This window comes from Ictalurus furcatus, chromosome 25 (assembly GCF_023375685.1).
Source record: "Ictalurus furcatus strain D&B chromosome 25, Billie_1.0, whole genome shotgun sequence".
In the NCBI taxonomy this organism is placed as follows: domain Eukaryota; kingdom Metazoa; phylum Chordata; class Actinopteri; order Siluriformes; family Ictaluridae; genus Ictalurus; species Ictalurus furcatus.
This window is the reverse complement of record NC_071279.1, coordinates 19,257,578-19,273,835: the sequence shown is the minus strand read 5'-3', so window position 1 is coordinate 19,273,835 and position 16,258 is coordinate 19,257,578. Positions and strand designations below refer to the sequence as shown.

The window sequence follows — 16,258 nt, the reverse complement described above, 5'->3', positions numbered from 1 at the left end:
AAACACAGTTTGGCAGAAAAACAGGAATGAATACATGGGAGAAGGAAAATAAATCAAGATTTTTTTATTTTTTTATTTTATGTGACACTGAAATTTGGCAACGAAATCTTCAGTGATGGATAATGTAGAGGTAGAGGGGTGCCAATACTTTGTACACCTTCAAATCGACCGTTTCAGCTGATAACAAGTGCACAAAGCTGAACCAATTTATTTGTTAATTAACAAACAAACACACATAAATACGTTTAACGTGTTAAACAACTGATTAAAATGTATAAACAGAGCTGTATAAACTCCTCAGGATCAGAGAAAGCTCAGCTGTTGTGTACAGCCACAGGATGTGTGTGCGCATCCGATTGGACGACAAATGTCCTCGTGAGAGTCTCCCATTGGCTGCTTTTTTTTGGCGTTGCACTTCGCGATTGGTCGAGCAGGAAAACCAGGAAACGGTTCATCGAGACTTTTTTTCCTAACCGCATTCTGACTGATCCCGCCTCTTGTGTTGGGATTGGTTAATAACGATCCATGTTCAGTTGTCTGATTGGTCGGATGTCTTCCTATCTCTCTGAGCAGCCAATTGTAGCGGGGTATTTCCCGGAGTACGGGTGGAGATAAAAGATGACGGTCAGCTAGTAATGATAAAACTCGGGCTGTAGACAAATGAGCATTTCGTTAGTGTAAACGCTAAGCTAATTTAAGCTGAAACTGAGCTACGTTTATGGGGAAAGTTTGCGACGAATAATAATAATAATAATAATAACGGGTTTGTGTAACGGTTTCTCAAGTTAGCGTGCAGTCAGACAGAAAATGAAACATGCTAACATTTCTTTGCGTCAGCTTTATGCTAATGTTTAGTTAGCTTGCTATGATTGTTTTGCTAACTAGCCGCAGTTAGTTAACCCTGAGTGTTTGTTTGCCAGCCGTGTGTGTTGTGAATATTATCGTTATGGATACTTGGAGTCCTTATATTTTGTTTTTAGAACTGGACTATAGTCTCGTTAGCTAATTAGCTAGCTATGTGTGAGTGTGTGTGTGTGTTTGTTTGGCTCACCTGAGTGATGTTCTAGTTATTTACTCATCTAGTTATCTGCATTAGAGCTTAGTCTTATTGTCCTGATGGGTTTGAAAGGCAGGATGCATTTTACACAGAAGACTTTCTGCTTTCTGCTGCTGCTCTTCTCAATCATCAGCTTTAAAGTGACAGCTGGTAAGTAACAGCACACACGGTTTGCAGCTTATATAATGTCAGAGATGGATATGAACATCATAATAAAATAAATCGACATGGTATTTTGTCTTTCGCAGAAGTGGAACAAGAAGGCGATGATGACCAGGAGACCGGTTTTTCTCAGGTACACGTGTGTGAAGGGAAAACTCCATCCTGAAACACGTGAAGCATGTTTATAGTGTAATATCTCTGACGTTTATGGCGATGTTTATTTGGATTCCGTCCTAATTCCTGTGTGAAACGAAGGTCTCGGCAGAAACGAAACCGCCGGCGTGAGTTTATCGCACGAGTGCTCCTGTGCTGCAGGTGGCGCTGTTACAATTACACTACAGGAAAGAGATTGTTGCTCGTTAAAATCAGTCTGGTCTTGGGCACGCCCCCATAAAAAACATTTTTTTTTTTTTAAATGACCGGTCACAGGATCAGTCGTGTAGCGTGATCGTAATCGCACGCCGACTTTGACGCCTTCGTATAGCGTTCATTTGTACGTTTGCTCAGCAGTTACGTCATAGTGTTCGACAGCCGCACGTCATTGTTTAGGACTCGTGTGTCGTGCTGATGTCACAGCGGGACTGCGCTGTCGTTATCGCTAGCGCACTTACAATAAGGAGGAAAAAAAAAATGATTTCAGCGATAAGTAACGACGGTCGGGTTTTGCCGTTCGCACCTGGAAAAAAAAAACCCCAGAGGAGTGCAAGCTTCCTTTCTCACTCGACGTTCAAATATCGTGTGTGTATAGGACTGGGCGATACGACTAAAATATCATATCACGACACTTGAGGACATTTCTATGATGCTTTAATGCCTAAAAAGACAAAGAAGATTATGTTTTTAAAAATGTGCATAAATTTCAACAGCATCCGTTCAGCACCATTTAATTTGTAATTTTTAAAAACGTTAAAAAAAATACATCACCATACCAACGATATCAGAAAAATATATCTCGTAATCATTTATCACGATATCAATTTATATCGGTAGATTGCTCAGCCGTGTGTGGGTGTGTGTGTGTGGTGTTTACTCTATAAAGTGATATTTAATTGTTAACGGCGTGAGTTGCCATGCCGACACGTCATCACGTGCTGAAACCGGGATCGAGGAGACCTTCCCGACTTTCCGAGTAAAGTATCCCGAGCTAATCAGACGCAGCCTTTTGGATGAATATTCATGAGCGCAGCAGGAAGTGATGTCGTCGTTCCTAGCCTGTTGACGCGCACACACACACACACACACACACGCCAGGTCACCGCCTCGCGTCTCTTCTGTGCAGTTTTCACATGATGACAAGAGCGACGATGATGACGACGAGGACGAGATCGTCGTGACGGGACACTCGGTTACCCCCGAAGAAGCGGCCGAGATGAAGGCGGAGCTTCAGCGCGAGGACACGAGAGAGCGAGGGGAGGAGAGCGAACCGGAGGAGATCCAGAAGGAGGACCTTCCAAGCCAACCTCCTCCTACAGACGCGAAGCCCAGGGAGGGTGAGCTGGGGGAAATATACTCCATCTTCTTTTTTCATTTTGAAAAATAACAAGATAACAAAGTTAGTGTTTGTGTTGGGGATTGACTGCAAAACGTGATTTTAGCCTGTCGTGTTTATAATGTCATGAGACGACGGCAAACTTTCAAAGACTTTTGTAAGACGGACCCAGGAAGACCTTTACCATTTTAATCCCACGCAAATGTAAAGAATCTTTCAAGAAAGAGTCTCGTTATATAGAAATGTCGGACTTATTAAGCTGAATGATGTTGTTTTAAACCTTTATTACTTTTTATTACTTTTGTTATTTTATAACGGTTTTATTTACGTCTTCTAAATACCCGCGTTCGCCGTGAAATAGCCGCCGAGGCTGATACGGCAATAAACGCAAATACAAACAAATAAACAAACAAACTTCACCGTTTAGTGTTTTCTCAGGTAATGTACTGGAGGAAGGTCATGTGACGTAAACCGTGGTACTTTTATAACTTTCGACAGAAGACGGCGTCAGACACGAGCGTGTCGATATCGGAGGTGTAACCCGACGCGATTAAATTACTCGGGATGAACTGATCATTTTAGAAATGTTTTTCAGTGTCTCGAATGCAGATGTTGTTTTAAACACCAAACTTTTGCACTCGAGAGTAAGTCGGGGTATTTCTGTACATGTATGAGACTTTTACAAGAAGAGAAACACTTGTGAGAGCGGGACTCTTTCATGCGCGTCCGTGTGTGTGTGTGTGTGTGTGTGTGTGTGTGTGTGTGTGTGTGTGTGTGTGAGAGAGAGAGAGCGAGAGAGATTGGTTTCCTCCAAGTGTTGTGCAGTAACGTGTGTGACTCTGATTGGTTTGTGTGTGTGTTGGTGCAGTTCCCATGGTGATAGGTGGCACAGCCTCCGGGGAGCCCTGCCTGTTTCCCTTCCTGTTCCTGGGGACGGAGTACATGGACTGTACCACCGAGGGCCGGGAGGACGGCCGACTGTGGTGTGCAACCACCTACGACTACGAGCGCGACAAGAAATGGGGTTTCTGTGAAAGTGAGCTTCAACTTGTTTTGTAACAGGATATTGGTGGTCCTTGTATCCTTGCTCTGCATCTCGTGTGTGTGTGTGTGTGTGTGTGAGAATAACCCCCGTTTCCTCGTGTGTGTCCCTGTCAGCGGAGGAGCAGGCAGAGAAGCGGAGGCTGGCGGAGGAGGCGGAGGAGCAGTACCAACACACACTCAGACTCCTGAACAACACCAGCAGAAAGAGTCAGAAGAGAGAGTGAGTGCTGTTGCCATAGAAACGATTAGAACTACTAAGCGTCTACTGTCAGAGATGCTGTTCCAGAAAATTAATCCACATCTTCTGACCAAGAGTCTAAATCTCTCTCTCTCTCTCTCTCTCTCTCTCTCTCTCTCTCTCTCTCTCTCTCTCTCTCTCATTAAATTAAAGTGCGGTGTATTAAGTAGCGGTGTGTATGGTTTGTGTTTGAGGTTGTATGAGAAGCTGGTGAAGGTGGCGGAGATGGGTCACACCAAGGCCATGGAGAAGGTGGGCTACGCCATGCTGCTGGGAGATTACCTTCCTCAGAACGTTCAGCAAGCCAGGGAGATTTTTGAGAAGCTGGCGCTCGAGGGCTCGCCCAAATCCCAGACGGTACGCAACTCCGCTCAGCCGCGTATCCTACCCGGGGTCGTCAGGACCTGAAGTCTGGAATTTAAAGTCCCCGTGAAATCCAAAAAAAGATTTGTAAGCTAGTGTGCTCCAAAACAGTGACTCAGTTCTCATCAGGTTTTCTGTCCAATCAAACGCTCTCAAGAAGCTGAAGTGTCCCGCCCACAACTTATTAAAAAAATCACCGCGCCTAAAAGCTATTGGCTGTTTAAAACAGGGGGCGGAGCTACTCGTTGTTCCACCCTGATGCTGTCAATAATCTTCTGTTAAAGTGCGCTACGATTTTATCGCTTCATTTCCTTTTCACATCTGGAACGCTTTATTTCCTCATCAGGAAATCCTAAACCTGTATGGATTATGAGTTTATTTTATTTTAATGTCTGTAATAATGTATTAAAGGGGTCATGACGTGAGAAATCAAATTTTCCTTCATCTTTTGACATGTAGGTTAAAAAAAGTCATAAATTACTTTTAAAAAAAAATGTTTTATCAATATTATAATTAAACCCTTTAAATCTCATGCAGTAATACAATAATATTCTGTAAGTAGTATAAAATAGAAAATCTGTATATTTATATGTAATTTTCACCTGATTAATACATCATTTCAAACTTGACTACTAATATATTCAATAAGAAGACATCTAATGCTTATTCTTTAATTTAATCTGTTAACATTAAATTAAATATTTGTTATTAAAATGTTATAGCTTTATCATTATTGTTTATCTAAAATATGACTAATATTTGTGCATTAATATTTAATTTAATGTGAGTATAGATTTTTCATTATTGATTAGATTTATTAAAGGCGGCGCCGGTCCAATCCCGGGAGAAATGTTAGATCGGATATCTTAACTAATGTTCACATATAAAAAGACACGCTTGTTTATTAATGAATTCATTTTGTTAGGATGTATTTCAGTACGTTTCTGCTCTACACTTTATTATATCTGTATTCGCACCATCCTCGGTTTCTGTGTGTGAGGAAGGGAAGTCTGATCACGGTGCTCCGATCTCTGAAGTCTGATCTTTCTCATCCTGTCTTCTGTCCCTCAGGCTCTGGGGTTCCTCTACGCAGCTGGATTAGGAGTGAACTCCAGTCAAGCCAAAGTACGTCTCACTCAGTGTCCGCTGTGTTGTGGTGGTGTGGTGGTGTTGTTGTGGTGTGGTGTTGTTGTATTCGTGTGTGATTACGTCACTAACGGAGCGCGTGTTTAAACACAGGCGTTGGTGTATTACACGTTCGGAGCTCTGGGAGGAAACCTGATCGCACACATGATCCTGGTGAGATGATTACAGTGCCTTCATTTATCATACGTTAGTTAATATCACTTGTTAAATATGTGTGTGTGTGTGTAGGGTTACAGGTACTGGGGAGGTGTTGGGGTTCCTCAGAGCTGCGAGTCCGCCCTCACTCACTACAGACTGGTAGCCAATCACGGTAAAGATCCTGAGCTCCAAAATACTCCTCATTCTGAATGATTTCAGCTCGGTATGTTGTGAATGACGGTGTGTGGTGGTGGTGTTGTTTGTCAGTGGCCAGTGACGTGTCCCTGACGGGGGGCAGTGCGGTGCAGAGGATCAGGCTGCTGGACGAGTTGGAGAACCCCGGTTCTCCTAGTGGTATGCTGGAGGAGGATCTGATCCAGTACTACCAGTTTCTGGCTGAAAAGGGGGACGTCCAGGCGCAGGTACCGACCCAGACTCAGCGAGAGAGGGATGACGAAAGTGTAGAGACGGTTAACGTTTGGATTTATTTTAGTAATAGAGGGAGTGTTCACTGGTCTTTAAAATGAACGTTTTCTCATTTAGATATTCAAATTGCAAAAAAAAAATTATAATAATATGATATAGCAAAATTGCTGTTGTTATTATTATGATGATGATGAGTAAATATACAGTCATGTCTTGTCCTCGTACTTCTCTCTTGCAGGTGGGTTTGGGTCAGTTACACTTACACGGAGGCCGAGGAGTGGAGCAGAATCATCAGGTATCACTTTAACCCCTTCATAAATCTCCGCTCACGTCAATTCCGTCCTGTTTAACGTGAAACCACAAAACCACACACGTGTAAACCCACTGCTGCTGTTTGTTTTGTTTTTTTTCCATCAGAGAGCTTATGAATACTTTAACCAGGCTGCTAATGCAGGAAACACACACGCTATGGCTTTCCTTGGAAAGGTAAACAAACTCTGTGTGTGTGTGTGTGAGAGAGGGGGTGAGAGACGCACACACTGGTCAGTAATGCTTCCCTTTAGTCCTGTATAAGTGTACAGGTGTGTGTGTGTGTGTGTGTGTGTGTGTGTTGCAGATGTACTCCGAGGGCAGTGAGTATATACCCCAGAACAACGAGACAGCGCTGCATTACTTTAAGAAGGCCTCGGAGCAGGTGGGTTCTGACAGGAGCGCTGCTTCACGCTCACTTACTCGTATTGTGTCCGTGTTCAGGTTCAGTACAGTTTTATGGTGTTCATGATTTCAGGGGAACCCGGTGGGTCAGAGTGGACTCGGCATGGCCTACCTGTACGGTAGAGGCGTTCCTGTGGTGAGTGTCTGGAACGGCTCTGATCCTTCTGCTTTTCTTTCTTTATTACGTTTATGAATATTATTATTGACAGTAGAGCTGAAATACAGGCTGCTGTGTGGGGAATAATGTACATCAATACTTAGTCGAAGATATTATAATGAGAGGTTGTATCTCATTATTTATTTTGTATGTATATTATTTTTATTAACTTCATTACTAGATTTATTTATTGTTAAATTATAGAAAAATATTTCGCAGTACACTTTTATTTGTAGTAGTATTGTGAGTGGTGGTAATATTATTCATTTGTTTTCTGAACTTGTTATTTTTATTATTTTATTTACGGTAAAGGGTATGGAAAAATTCTCTTAATGCTTTGTTTGTTTTTGTTTATTATAATAGTACAGCTTACATAAAAGTGGCAGTATGGAAAGTTATATCTCAGCTCTTTTTATATGTGATTATTGACAGTAGAATGAAGTGGGTGTACTTTAAGTATATTTCTGTGCTGAATGTGTAATTGATCAGTGTTCCCGTGAGTGATGATGGTCTCGGGGTGTGTTATTAATATACTGTGGATACCTGCGATATCACAGAAAAATGTATTCATCCCTATGTCCGTATTATAGTGATAATTACGTGGCCTGTGTTCTTTGGCCTGAGTAGAATAACTGTAGAATTCTCTTGTTTGTGTGTTTAAATATGTTTCGGTGTTTGTTTATTACAGAACTATGAGCTTGCACTCAAATACTTCCAGAAAGCTGCAGAGCAAGGCTGGGTGGATGGACAGCTACAGCTGGGAACTATGTACTACAGTGAGTGTGTGTGTGTGTGAGAGAGGGAGAGGGAGTGTGAATTTTATTCTCGGATAGCACACGAGTCGATCTGTGCACTTTCAGGCCTTGTCCTTAGACTTTGTCTCTGTTCTCTTTAACATAGCGTCACAAGTCATGGGCACAATCAGTGAAATACTATCAGAAATATACAACTTCGTATTTATTCAATGTGGAACTTCTTAATTATTGCCCTGATGGTGGAAATGGGCATTTTCAATGCTTGTGCTATTTTCTTATAGACACTTCCCATTGTGTGAAGCTCAACAACCTTTTGCCGAACATCACAGCTATATTCCTCGCTCTTACCCATTGTTATGAATGACTAAGGGAATTTGGCCTGTGTTACCTCATATTTATACCCCTGTGAAACAGGAAGTCATGGTTGAACAATTTCCTGTTCCTAGTCACCCAGGTGTACTAAAAAATGTAAAATTTCAATGGGAATATACTTCACATATAAATTGTCATATGTGAATTCATGGGGTGCCAATAATTGTTGCAATTGTCGGATAAACGTAATTTGTTTTGCAATTGTTTGATATCGATGAGTGCAGAGTATTTGTGTGAATTAAAAAAAAAAAAAAAAAAGTTTAAACAATAAAGGCGATTTTTCACAGCCGCCTTCGCGAATATTTCCTAAGGGTGCCAATATTATTGGAGGGCGCTGTAGCTAACATCAGTTTTCATTTATCATGCTATACATCGTTCTTATTCGTGGTTGAAAGAGGTGTAAATTGTCGGTCCGTGTTCCTGACTCTGATTGTGGTGATTTCCTGTCAGACGGTATCGGAGTGAAGCGTGACTATAAGCAGGCTCTGAAGTTCTTTAACCTGGCGTCTCAGGCGGGTCACATCCTGGCCTTCTATAACCTGGCTCAGATGCACGCTACAGGAACCGGAGTGATGCGCTCCTGTCACACGGCTGTGGAGGTGACCGCCGTACACTCTGTTTATACCTCACACTCGGTTTATATCTCACACACTCTGGAATTCAGTTTGTGCCAAAAGTATTGAACGTAACTTTTTCAAGAAATGAACAAAGATGCAAAACAACGCGAGAGAAGAAGAAACACTGAACTGAAAGCGTTAACCCGGTCTTCAGATAAACGCCGTCCTTTATTATCAGTTTCCTAATTTTTGTAAGAGTTTCTGTTCCTGCCTTGAAACGGTACGTTCAATACTTCTGGCACTAATTTAATTCCATAATACACTGGTCTCATTATCTCGTGTGTGTGTGTGTGCGCAGCTGTTTAAGAACGTGTGTGAGCGCGGCCGGTGGTCAGAGAGGCTGATGAGTGCTTACGGCAGCTTTAAGGAGGGAGACATGGACTCTGCTCTGGTTCAGTATCTGCTCCTGGCTGAACAGGGCTACGAGGTGGCGCAGAGTAACGTCGCCTTCATCCTCGACCAGAGTGAGTCACGTGACCGACACCAGGGGGCGCCACAGCCTTAAACATTAAAGCTGTTTACTTCCTTAGAATTTTAGCTTTGATTCTTATTTGCCTTATAATATACATTTATTTTATAAATAAAATTGATCTTAAATGCATGGTGACTTTATTTTAAAAGTTTTAACTCTTGAAGAACCTGTATGGACAAAAACGACAAACAAATGCATCAAGTGTGAAACTTGGCTCATATTAGGACTGATCTTTTGTATTTTTAGTATTGTTTATATAAGTAACATAATTGACATAATTAACTTTCATTGTTTTTTGGAGGTTTTTTGTATGAACATAATGGAAGATAATGTAACATGGATGAAGCCACTTTGGATTAAAAATGCAAAAAAATTTTTTTTTTTTTTTTTTTTAAATAGTGCATTATTGTAATTGTCAGAGCTGCTATTATAGAAAACTATTCAATATTATTGACCAATCACAATCTAGTAATCAAACCAGAGGTGGTATAAAGTCATGTAATGTGTGTGTGTGTGTGTGTTACAGAGCAGTCCCAGATCTTCAGTGATAATGAAACCTACCCTCGAGCTCTCCTTCACTGGACCAGAGCGGCTGCTCAAGGTTAGAAACGTCACTTCTTCCATATTCAAGTGTGGCTAAAAATAATGTGACTATATTTTATATAAATGTCATCACAAAGTCAGCACGCAATCATTCTGCAGGTTTTCACCAAGATTAAAGTATTGGCACCCCGAGCTTTGTGGCGTCGGCCACCTTTTACATGTAACGGTGTTCAGTGTGAAATTTTTCATTAGGATTATATATCATGAATCTACACAAAAACAGACCATAATATTTAAGTTGGGGGGGGGGGGGGGATCGATTAGAGTTTGCAAAAAAAACGTACTCGTAAGTATTCACCCCCGTTTCTGTGAAACCCATAAATTAGTTGAATCGTGTATGAGATCTAAAGGCGTGTGTGTGTGTGTGTGCGCGCCCAGGTTACACAGTGGCCAGGATTAAGCTGGGTGATTATCATTTCTATGGTTACGGCACTGATGTGGATTACGAGACGGCGATGATCCACTACAGACTGGCGTCTGAGCAGCAGCACAGCGCACAGGCCATGTTCAACCTGGGATACATGCACGAGAAAGGCCTTGGCATTAAACAGGTGCACGCAAACATGCCTCACACTCCACGCACCACTCCACGCACCACTCCACGCACCACTCCACGCACCACAGTGTTCCCCGGTCGCGTTCGGTGCGGAGTGGCTGAGAAGCGTCTGCTGTTCTTATACAGCACGAGAGCGGCCTCTAGAGGCGAAACATAAACCGTCGCTGTCTAAATTTTGTTGTTATTTGGAGTGTTACTTTTCGGTTCAGTTTGGATGCATATCTTTTTATTTACTTTAATATTTATTATTAGGTAATATATATTATTATTCACACGACCAGTCAAAAGTTTGTGGACACTAGACTGAAATGTTTAAAGGTGTATGATTAAATGTGTGAAATCGGTGTCGTAGACAAAAATATAATCCTGTCGACATTCATTTCTTTCATTAGAAAACTAACATTTTATTTACAAAAATATGTATTTTTAAACGAACGACTCGGAGTGAAATATTCCGAAAAGCAGGTGATAAGAGTCCGGCGTCGGTGTGAACTCCTTTAATGCTGTTTAGAAATCATCTCAGGGAAATTGCTCGAGAAAACGCCAAGAATACGTTTCTGGAAATTATCGGTGAAAAGGGCGTCGACTTTGAAGATGATAAAATATTAAATTATTTTTACTTATTTTGGATTTTTTATCACAACATAATTCCCGTAGTTCCATCTGTGTTACTCCAGAGTTTTGATGACTTTATTATTATTCTAAAATGTGGAAATAAATATAAAATAAATAAATAAAAGAATGAGTGTGTCTAAACTTTTGACCGGTAGTGTCAATAATTAAAAAAAGTTCAGCACATCTTCATGGTTTTTCATGGTTCAGTCAGTACTGTTCATTTTGAGTGTTATGTTTTCAGTTTTAAAAACTATCGGTTGATTGGTTATGGGCAGGTAGGTATCGCCCGCCTTAGTTATCAGTAAACGATAATCGGTCGACCTCCTGAAGATTTACTCTTATTGCTCTAAATACATCAAAGCTAATTTATTTACTGATTTCCTTCATATTTGTTTCCTTCCTTCTTTTTCATTCCTTATTTGATGGTTTCCTTCCGTCTATGTTTATAGACTGTGTTTTTGTTTCCTTGTTTATTATTTGTTTTTAATGTTTATTTCCTTCCTAGTGTCTGTTCTTTCCTTGTACGTTTTCCCTCTTCGTTTGCCTGGTTCCCGTGCTAGAACCGTGGTTGTTGTTGTTGTGCTCACGGCTGTCTCCTGATGCAGGACATCCATCTGGCTAAGCGTTTCTATGACATGGCCGCAGAGGCGAGTCCTGACGCCCAGGTGCCCGTGTTCCTCGCCCTGTGCAAACTGGGACTTGTCTACACGCTGCAGTACTTCCAGGAGCTGAACGTAAGTCTCTCTCTTTCTCTCTCACTCACACACACACACACACACACACACACACACACACACACACACACACACATCTCTTACACCTTTATCCTTATTAAAGAGCGAGTCCTTAGCTAACTCAACTAAAGATTTTAATTAGCGATGACGATGTGGTGGTTGTCATGGCAACATTATAATCCGCTGTTAATCGATGTAGATGACGGAAACGTTCCTAGACCATTTTCAGTCATTTTTGTTTGAGTTGTTGTTGACTCTCGTCTCCACTCTGCCTCCAGCTGAAGGAGCTTCTCTCTCAGGTGGATCTGGACCAGTTGCTGGGTCCAGAGTGGGATCTTTACCTCATGACCGTGATCGCTCTGCTCCTGGGTACCGTCATCGCGTACAGACAGAGACAGCACCAACCCGTACCGAGAGCCCCGCCCGCCCCGCCCAGACCCGTCCCCCAGCCGGAGCAGGCCGGCCCCGCCCCCGAACCCGACCGCGATTGAAGTTCTACAATGAATACAGTGAATAGATGCTCACGAGACCTGAGACTGGGAGGAAGGTGGAGCCTGAGCGGCTCTCTCCTCCCACACCAGTATTAGTTAAAGGGACAGACCCACTCTCATGATGCTCAGTGGGGCTGTCTTTCTCTCATACACACACACCATGCGCTTAGAGAACACGGACTTGGCTCTAAAGCGTACGGCTCAGGGTACAACACACCGAGGCTTCACTCTCACGTGTGTGTGTGTGTGTGCAGATTAGTGTGCACTCTTTAGGGGTGAAGTACGGTACTTTTGGACACCACGGACCTACTGCGTTCCCCTGTTTAACATGCGTCTAATAAAAGTACCCTGTCCCACTTTTTTTGTTCTTGTTTTGTTAAGTAAGAAATGAAACACACTGGAAATCATTCAAAACAACAACCAAAAAAAACAACCCCAATCGTTCGCATGCTTTGCTGTAATGTGTGTTCTTGCCAGAGTGGAGTTAATTTATAACCATAAATTATTACAAAGATGTTTCTCCAGCACAAAATGTACGTAAAGTAGAATCATTAAAGTCCCCCTGAAGTCCACGACGTCCCGTTTCACCTCAATATGATCAGACAGTTTTAGAGTTCTTTTGCTTTTGGTTTGATTTCACTTTGTGATGTCATTCTACGCTATGGACCAATCACAACTGATATGCAAATGATTAGTGATGCGTGTGATCTGTGAGACCTGGAAACTCTCGCTGAGGAACGTGAGCGTTCAGGAGGATGTGATGAATCATCTCAGCGTGGGGATTGTTTCATGGTCTTTATTATTTTTTTAACGTTGCATTGTTTCTGTCTTTGCCTCGTTTTATTGTTAAAAAGGCAGTGTGTTACACGCAGGGCTGGGCCATATATATCGAAATAATATCGATATCGTGATAAATGATTACGCAATATATATATATATATTTTTAAATGGTTTTAATAATTACACATTAAATGGTACTGAATAGACGCCGTTGATTTGACGTAATTAAAAAATTTGTCTTCGTAGGCATTAAAGAAAAGTAGTGTCGGTCGGTTTAATGTATTTTTTGTTTCTTTTACTGTTTTGAGGACAGATTGTTACCTAAATTATATATCATTGAAATGTGTCACGTATCCTAATACATGGGTCATATCGCCCAGCCCTACTTGTACTTCACGTACGGTTTGTGAACCCTTTATAGTTTTCTACATTTCTGCATAAATATGATCTAAAACTTCAGATTTTCACGAGTCCTCAAAGTAGAGAAAGAGAACCTGATTAAACAAATGAGACAAAAATATTACACTTGGTCATTTATTTATTGAGGAAAATGATCCAATATTACATATCTGTGAGGGTAAAAGTATGTGAATGTTTTCTTTCAGTATGTGGTGTGAGCTCCTTGTGCAGGAATAACTGCAGATAAACGTTTGGGGGAACTGTTGATCAGTCCTGCACATCGGCTCGGAGGAGTTTTCATCCTGGCCCAGATGGAGCAAAACAGGTCCAAACCCTGACACTACCACCACCATGTTTCACAGATGGGAGAAGGTTCTTATGCTGGAATGCAGTGTTTTCCTTTCTCCAAACATCACGCTTCTCATTTAAACCAAAAGTTCTATTTTGGTCTCCTCCATCCACAAAACATTTCCATTAGACTTCTGACTTGTCCACATGATCTTTATCAAACTGCAGAGGGGCAGCAGTGTTCTTTTTGGAGATCAGTGGGTTTCTCCTCGCAGTCCTGCCATGCACACCGTTGTTGTTCAGTGTTCTCCTGATGGTGGACTCAGGAACATTAACATTAGCTGATGTAAGAGAGAACTTTAGTTGTGTAGAAGTTCCCCTGGGTTCCTTTGTGAGCTCGTGGACTATTACACGTCTTGCTCTTGGAGTGATCTTTGTTGGTCTCCACTCCTGGGGAGGGGAACACTGGTCTTCAGTTTCCTCCATTTGTACACAATCTGTCTGACTGTGGATTGGTGGAGTCCAAACTCTTTACAGATGGTGCTGTAAACTTTTCTTTTTCTGAGGTCCTCAGAAATCTCCTTTGTTCGTGCCGTGACACACTTCCGCAAACACGTGCTGTGAAGATCAGACTCTTATAGATCCCTGTTCTTTAAATAAAACAGAACGCTCACTCACTCACACCTGATCATCCTAGGCCTTCACGCACTTTTACCCCTCACTGATATGTAATATTGGATTATTTCCTCAATAAATAAATAAAGTATAACATTTTTGTCTCTTTGTCTTCTTTAAGGACTCGTGTGACATTTATGTCGATATAAAGAAAATTCTAACGGTTTCACAAACTTTCAAGCACCACTGGAAGGTTGCTGGAGCGTTTCCATATAAGATGCCTGCAGCGACTCCTGGGATTCTTGTGTTTTCCTGATATAACCCACGATCGCTGCGCTGGCTTGGGCGTTATATCAGGAAAGACACAAGATTACCTGCCATGGCAAGTCCTGTAGGACCGCTTCATCTGGGCCACCGGTCTGAGGGGGTCAGAAGAAGCAGTACAAAGACTACCTCAATACATCTTTTACATTTACGGCATTGGACAGACGTCCTTATCCGGAGCATTAATACGACTGAGCAGTTGAGGGTCAAGGGCCTTGCTCAAGGGTCCAGCAGTGGCAGCTCACAACCTTCCAATCACAGGTCCAACGTCTTAGCCACTGACCTACCACTGCATCACCGCGGAAACATCAGATTGACCCTCCACACCTGGGAGAAGATACCGTTCCACCTGCTGGCAGCTCTGCCACACAAGCATAGAGCAGATGGAATCGGAGAGGAACATGAAGCAGCAAAAACATTTAAGGAGACGTGGAGTCATGGCTGTCTCCACTAACCCAGACTTCACACATCCAACATGAAATAACATTTATGGATCACAGATTGGACTCTATAGAGCGCACTGTTATTGAGGAGGAATGTCATCACTGTATGTGTGTGTGTGTGTGTGTGTGTGTGTGTGTGTGTGTGTGTGTGTTCCATGAGTGTAGAATTCCCACATTTCTGCATCCCTACCTTTCATATTCTTATTCCCAGATGATGTTTCTGATCAGACGCTTACTTTATAAACGTTTCATAACACACAGTCTGAGTATTGTTAGTTTTAAACCCTTGGGCAATTTCATGTCACATGACTACACCCTCTCCCCACTGTGTGAATGCCCCGGTAGCGCTGTGTGTGTGTGTGTGTGTGTGTGTGTGTGTGTGTGTGTGCGCTTTGTCACTCAGCTGCTTTGTGTGTGTGAGGTGAGCTAAAAGGGGGCCCGGCTATAATGACCTGCTCTGACCATGTGCTTTCGCCATTGTCCAAACCACGCTCACACACACACGCTCACACACACACGCTCACACACACACACACACACATCATGGAGGGGCTTTGGATGGCCGTGGCAGTGTGCCTGCTCGCCTTTCGTCCTGTCAGAGGTAAGTTCTAGAAGCAGCGAGAGAGCGGAGTGTGTGACGCTCCATCAGGACGGAGCTCTGCTTCACTGAGGATGCTGATGTGAAGATTGGACTAGTGATGTAGTCTCAGGGTCAAAGGTCACAGGTGCTGATTGATGGTTATGGTGAAAGTTGACACTATTTAATCAATTTTTATTTTTTTTATCTCGTTAAGGGGATGAATGGCGGAGGGAATACGAGGAAGGACTGGGCTATTACAGCGAGGAAGCCCTGAGGAAGGTCTGTTTCATATATAAACCACTTTTATATCGTGTGTTGTGATGTTTCAGTAAACTCCTCCCCGGCTGAGCGGTGCGGCGGAGCGGTGCGGTGGAGCGGTGTTACTGTCACCGCTCCGAAGTTCCTATAACAAACATCTCCTTACTGGAAACTTCACCGTAGCAGTGACAGCACTTGTGGTTTAATCCGTGTGTGTGTGTGTGTGTGTGTGTGTGTGTGTGTGTGGAGCGTGTGCTGTACACGTCCCTGTGAACGAACCGTTACCGTAGTAACGACGCCGTATCCGAGTGAGTGCATCGATACAGTCCTGCGCTACTGTCCGAGCTGCTGTGCTAGAAAACTAATCAACACCTTGTGTGTTTGATGTGATGTGTGTGTGTGTGTGTGTGTGGTGTTACAGG

The 16,258-nt window shown here is 42.5% G+C and overlaps 1 protein-coding gene across 1 annotated transcript; it reads left to right on the top strand.

The window, feature by feature from the left end:
* The first annotated feature begins 551 nt into the window (after positions 1-551).
* Positions 552-12,508, top strand: sel1l (SEL1L adaptor subunit of ERAD E3 ubiquitin ligase). Its single transcript, XM_053614367.1, has 21 exons — positions 552-1,207; positions 1,306-1,352; positions 2,499-2,709; positions 3,577-3,744; positions 3,867-3,972; positions 4,185-4,347; positions 5,425-5,478; positions 5,593-5,652; positions 5,728-5,809; positions 5,905-6,059; positions 6,302-6,358; positions 6,481-6,549; positions 6,680-6,757; positions 6,851-6,913; positions 7,623-7,710; positions 8,512-8,660; positions 8,977-9,142; positions 9,677-9,751; positions 10,132-10,304; positions 11,530-11,658; positions 11,937-12,508. The coding sequence occupies exons 1-21, from the start codon at positions 1,117-1,119 to the stop codon at positions 12,147-12,149; spliced, it is 2,397 nt and encodes a 798-aa protein (XP_053470342.1). The 5' UTR covers positions 552-1,116; the 3' UTR covers positions 12,150-12,508.
* The last annotated feature ends 3,750 nt before the right edge of the window (positions 12,509-16,258 follow it).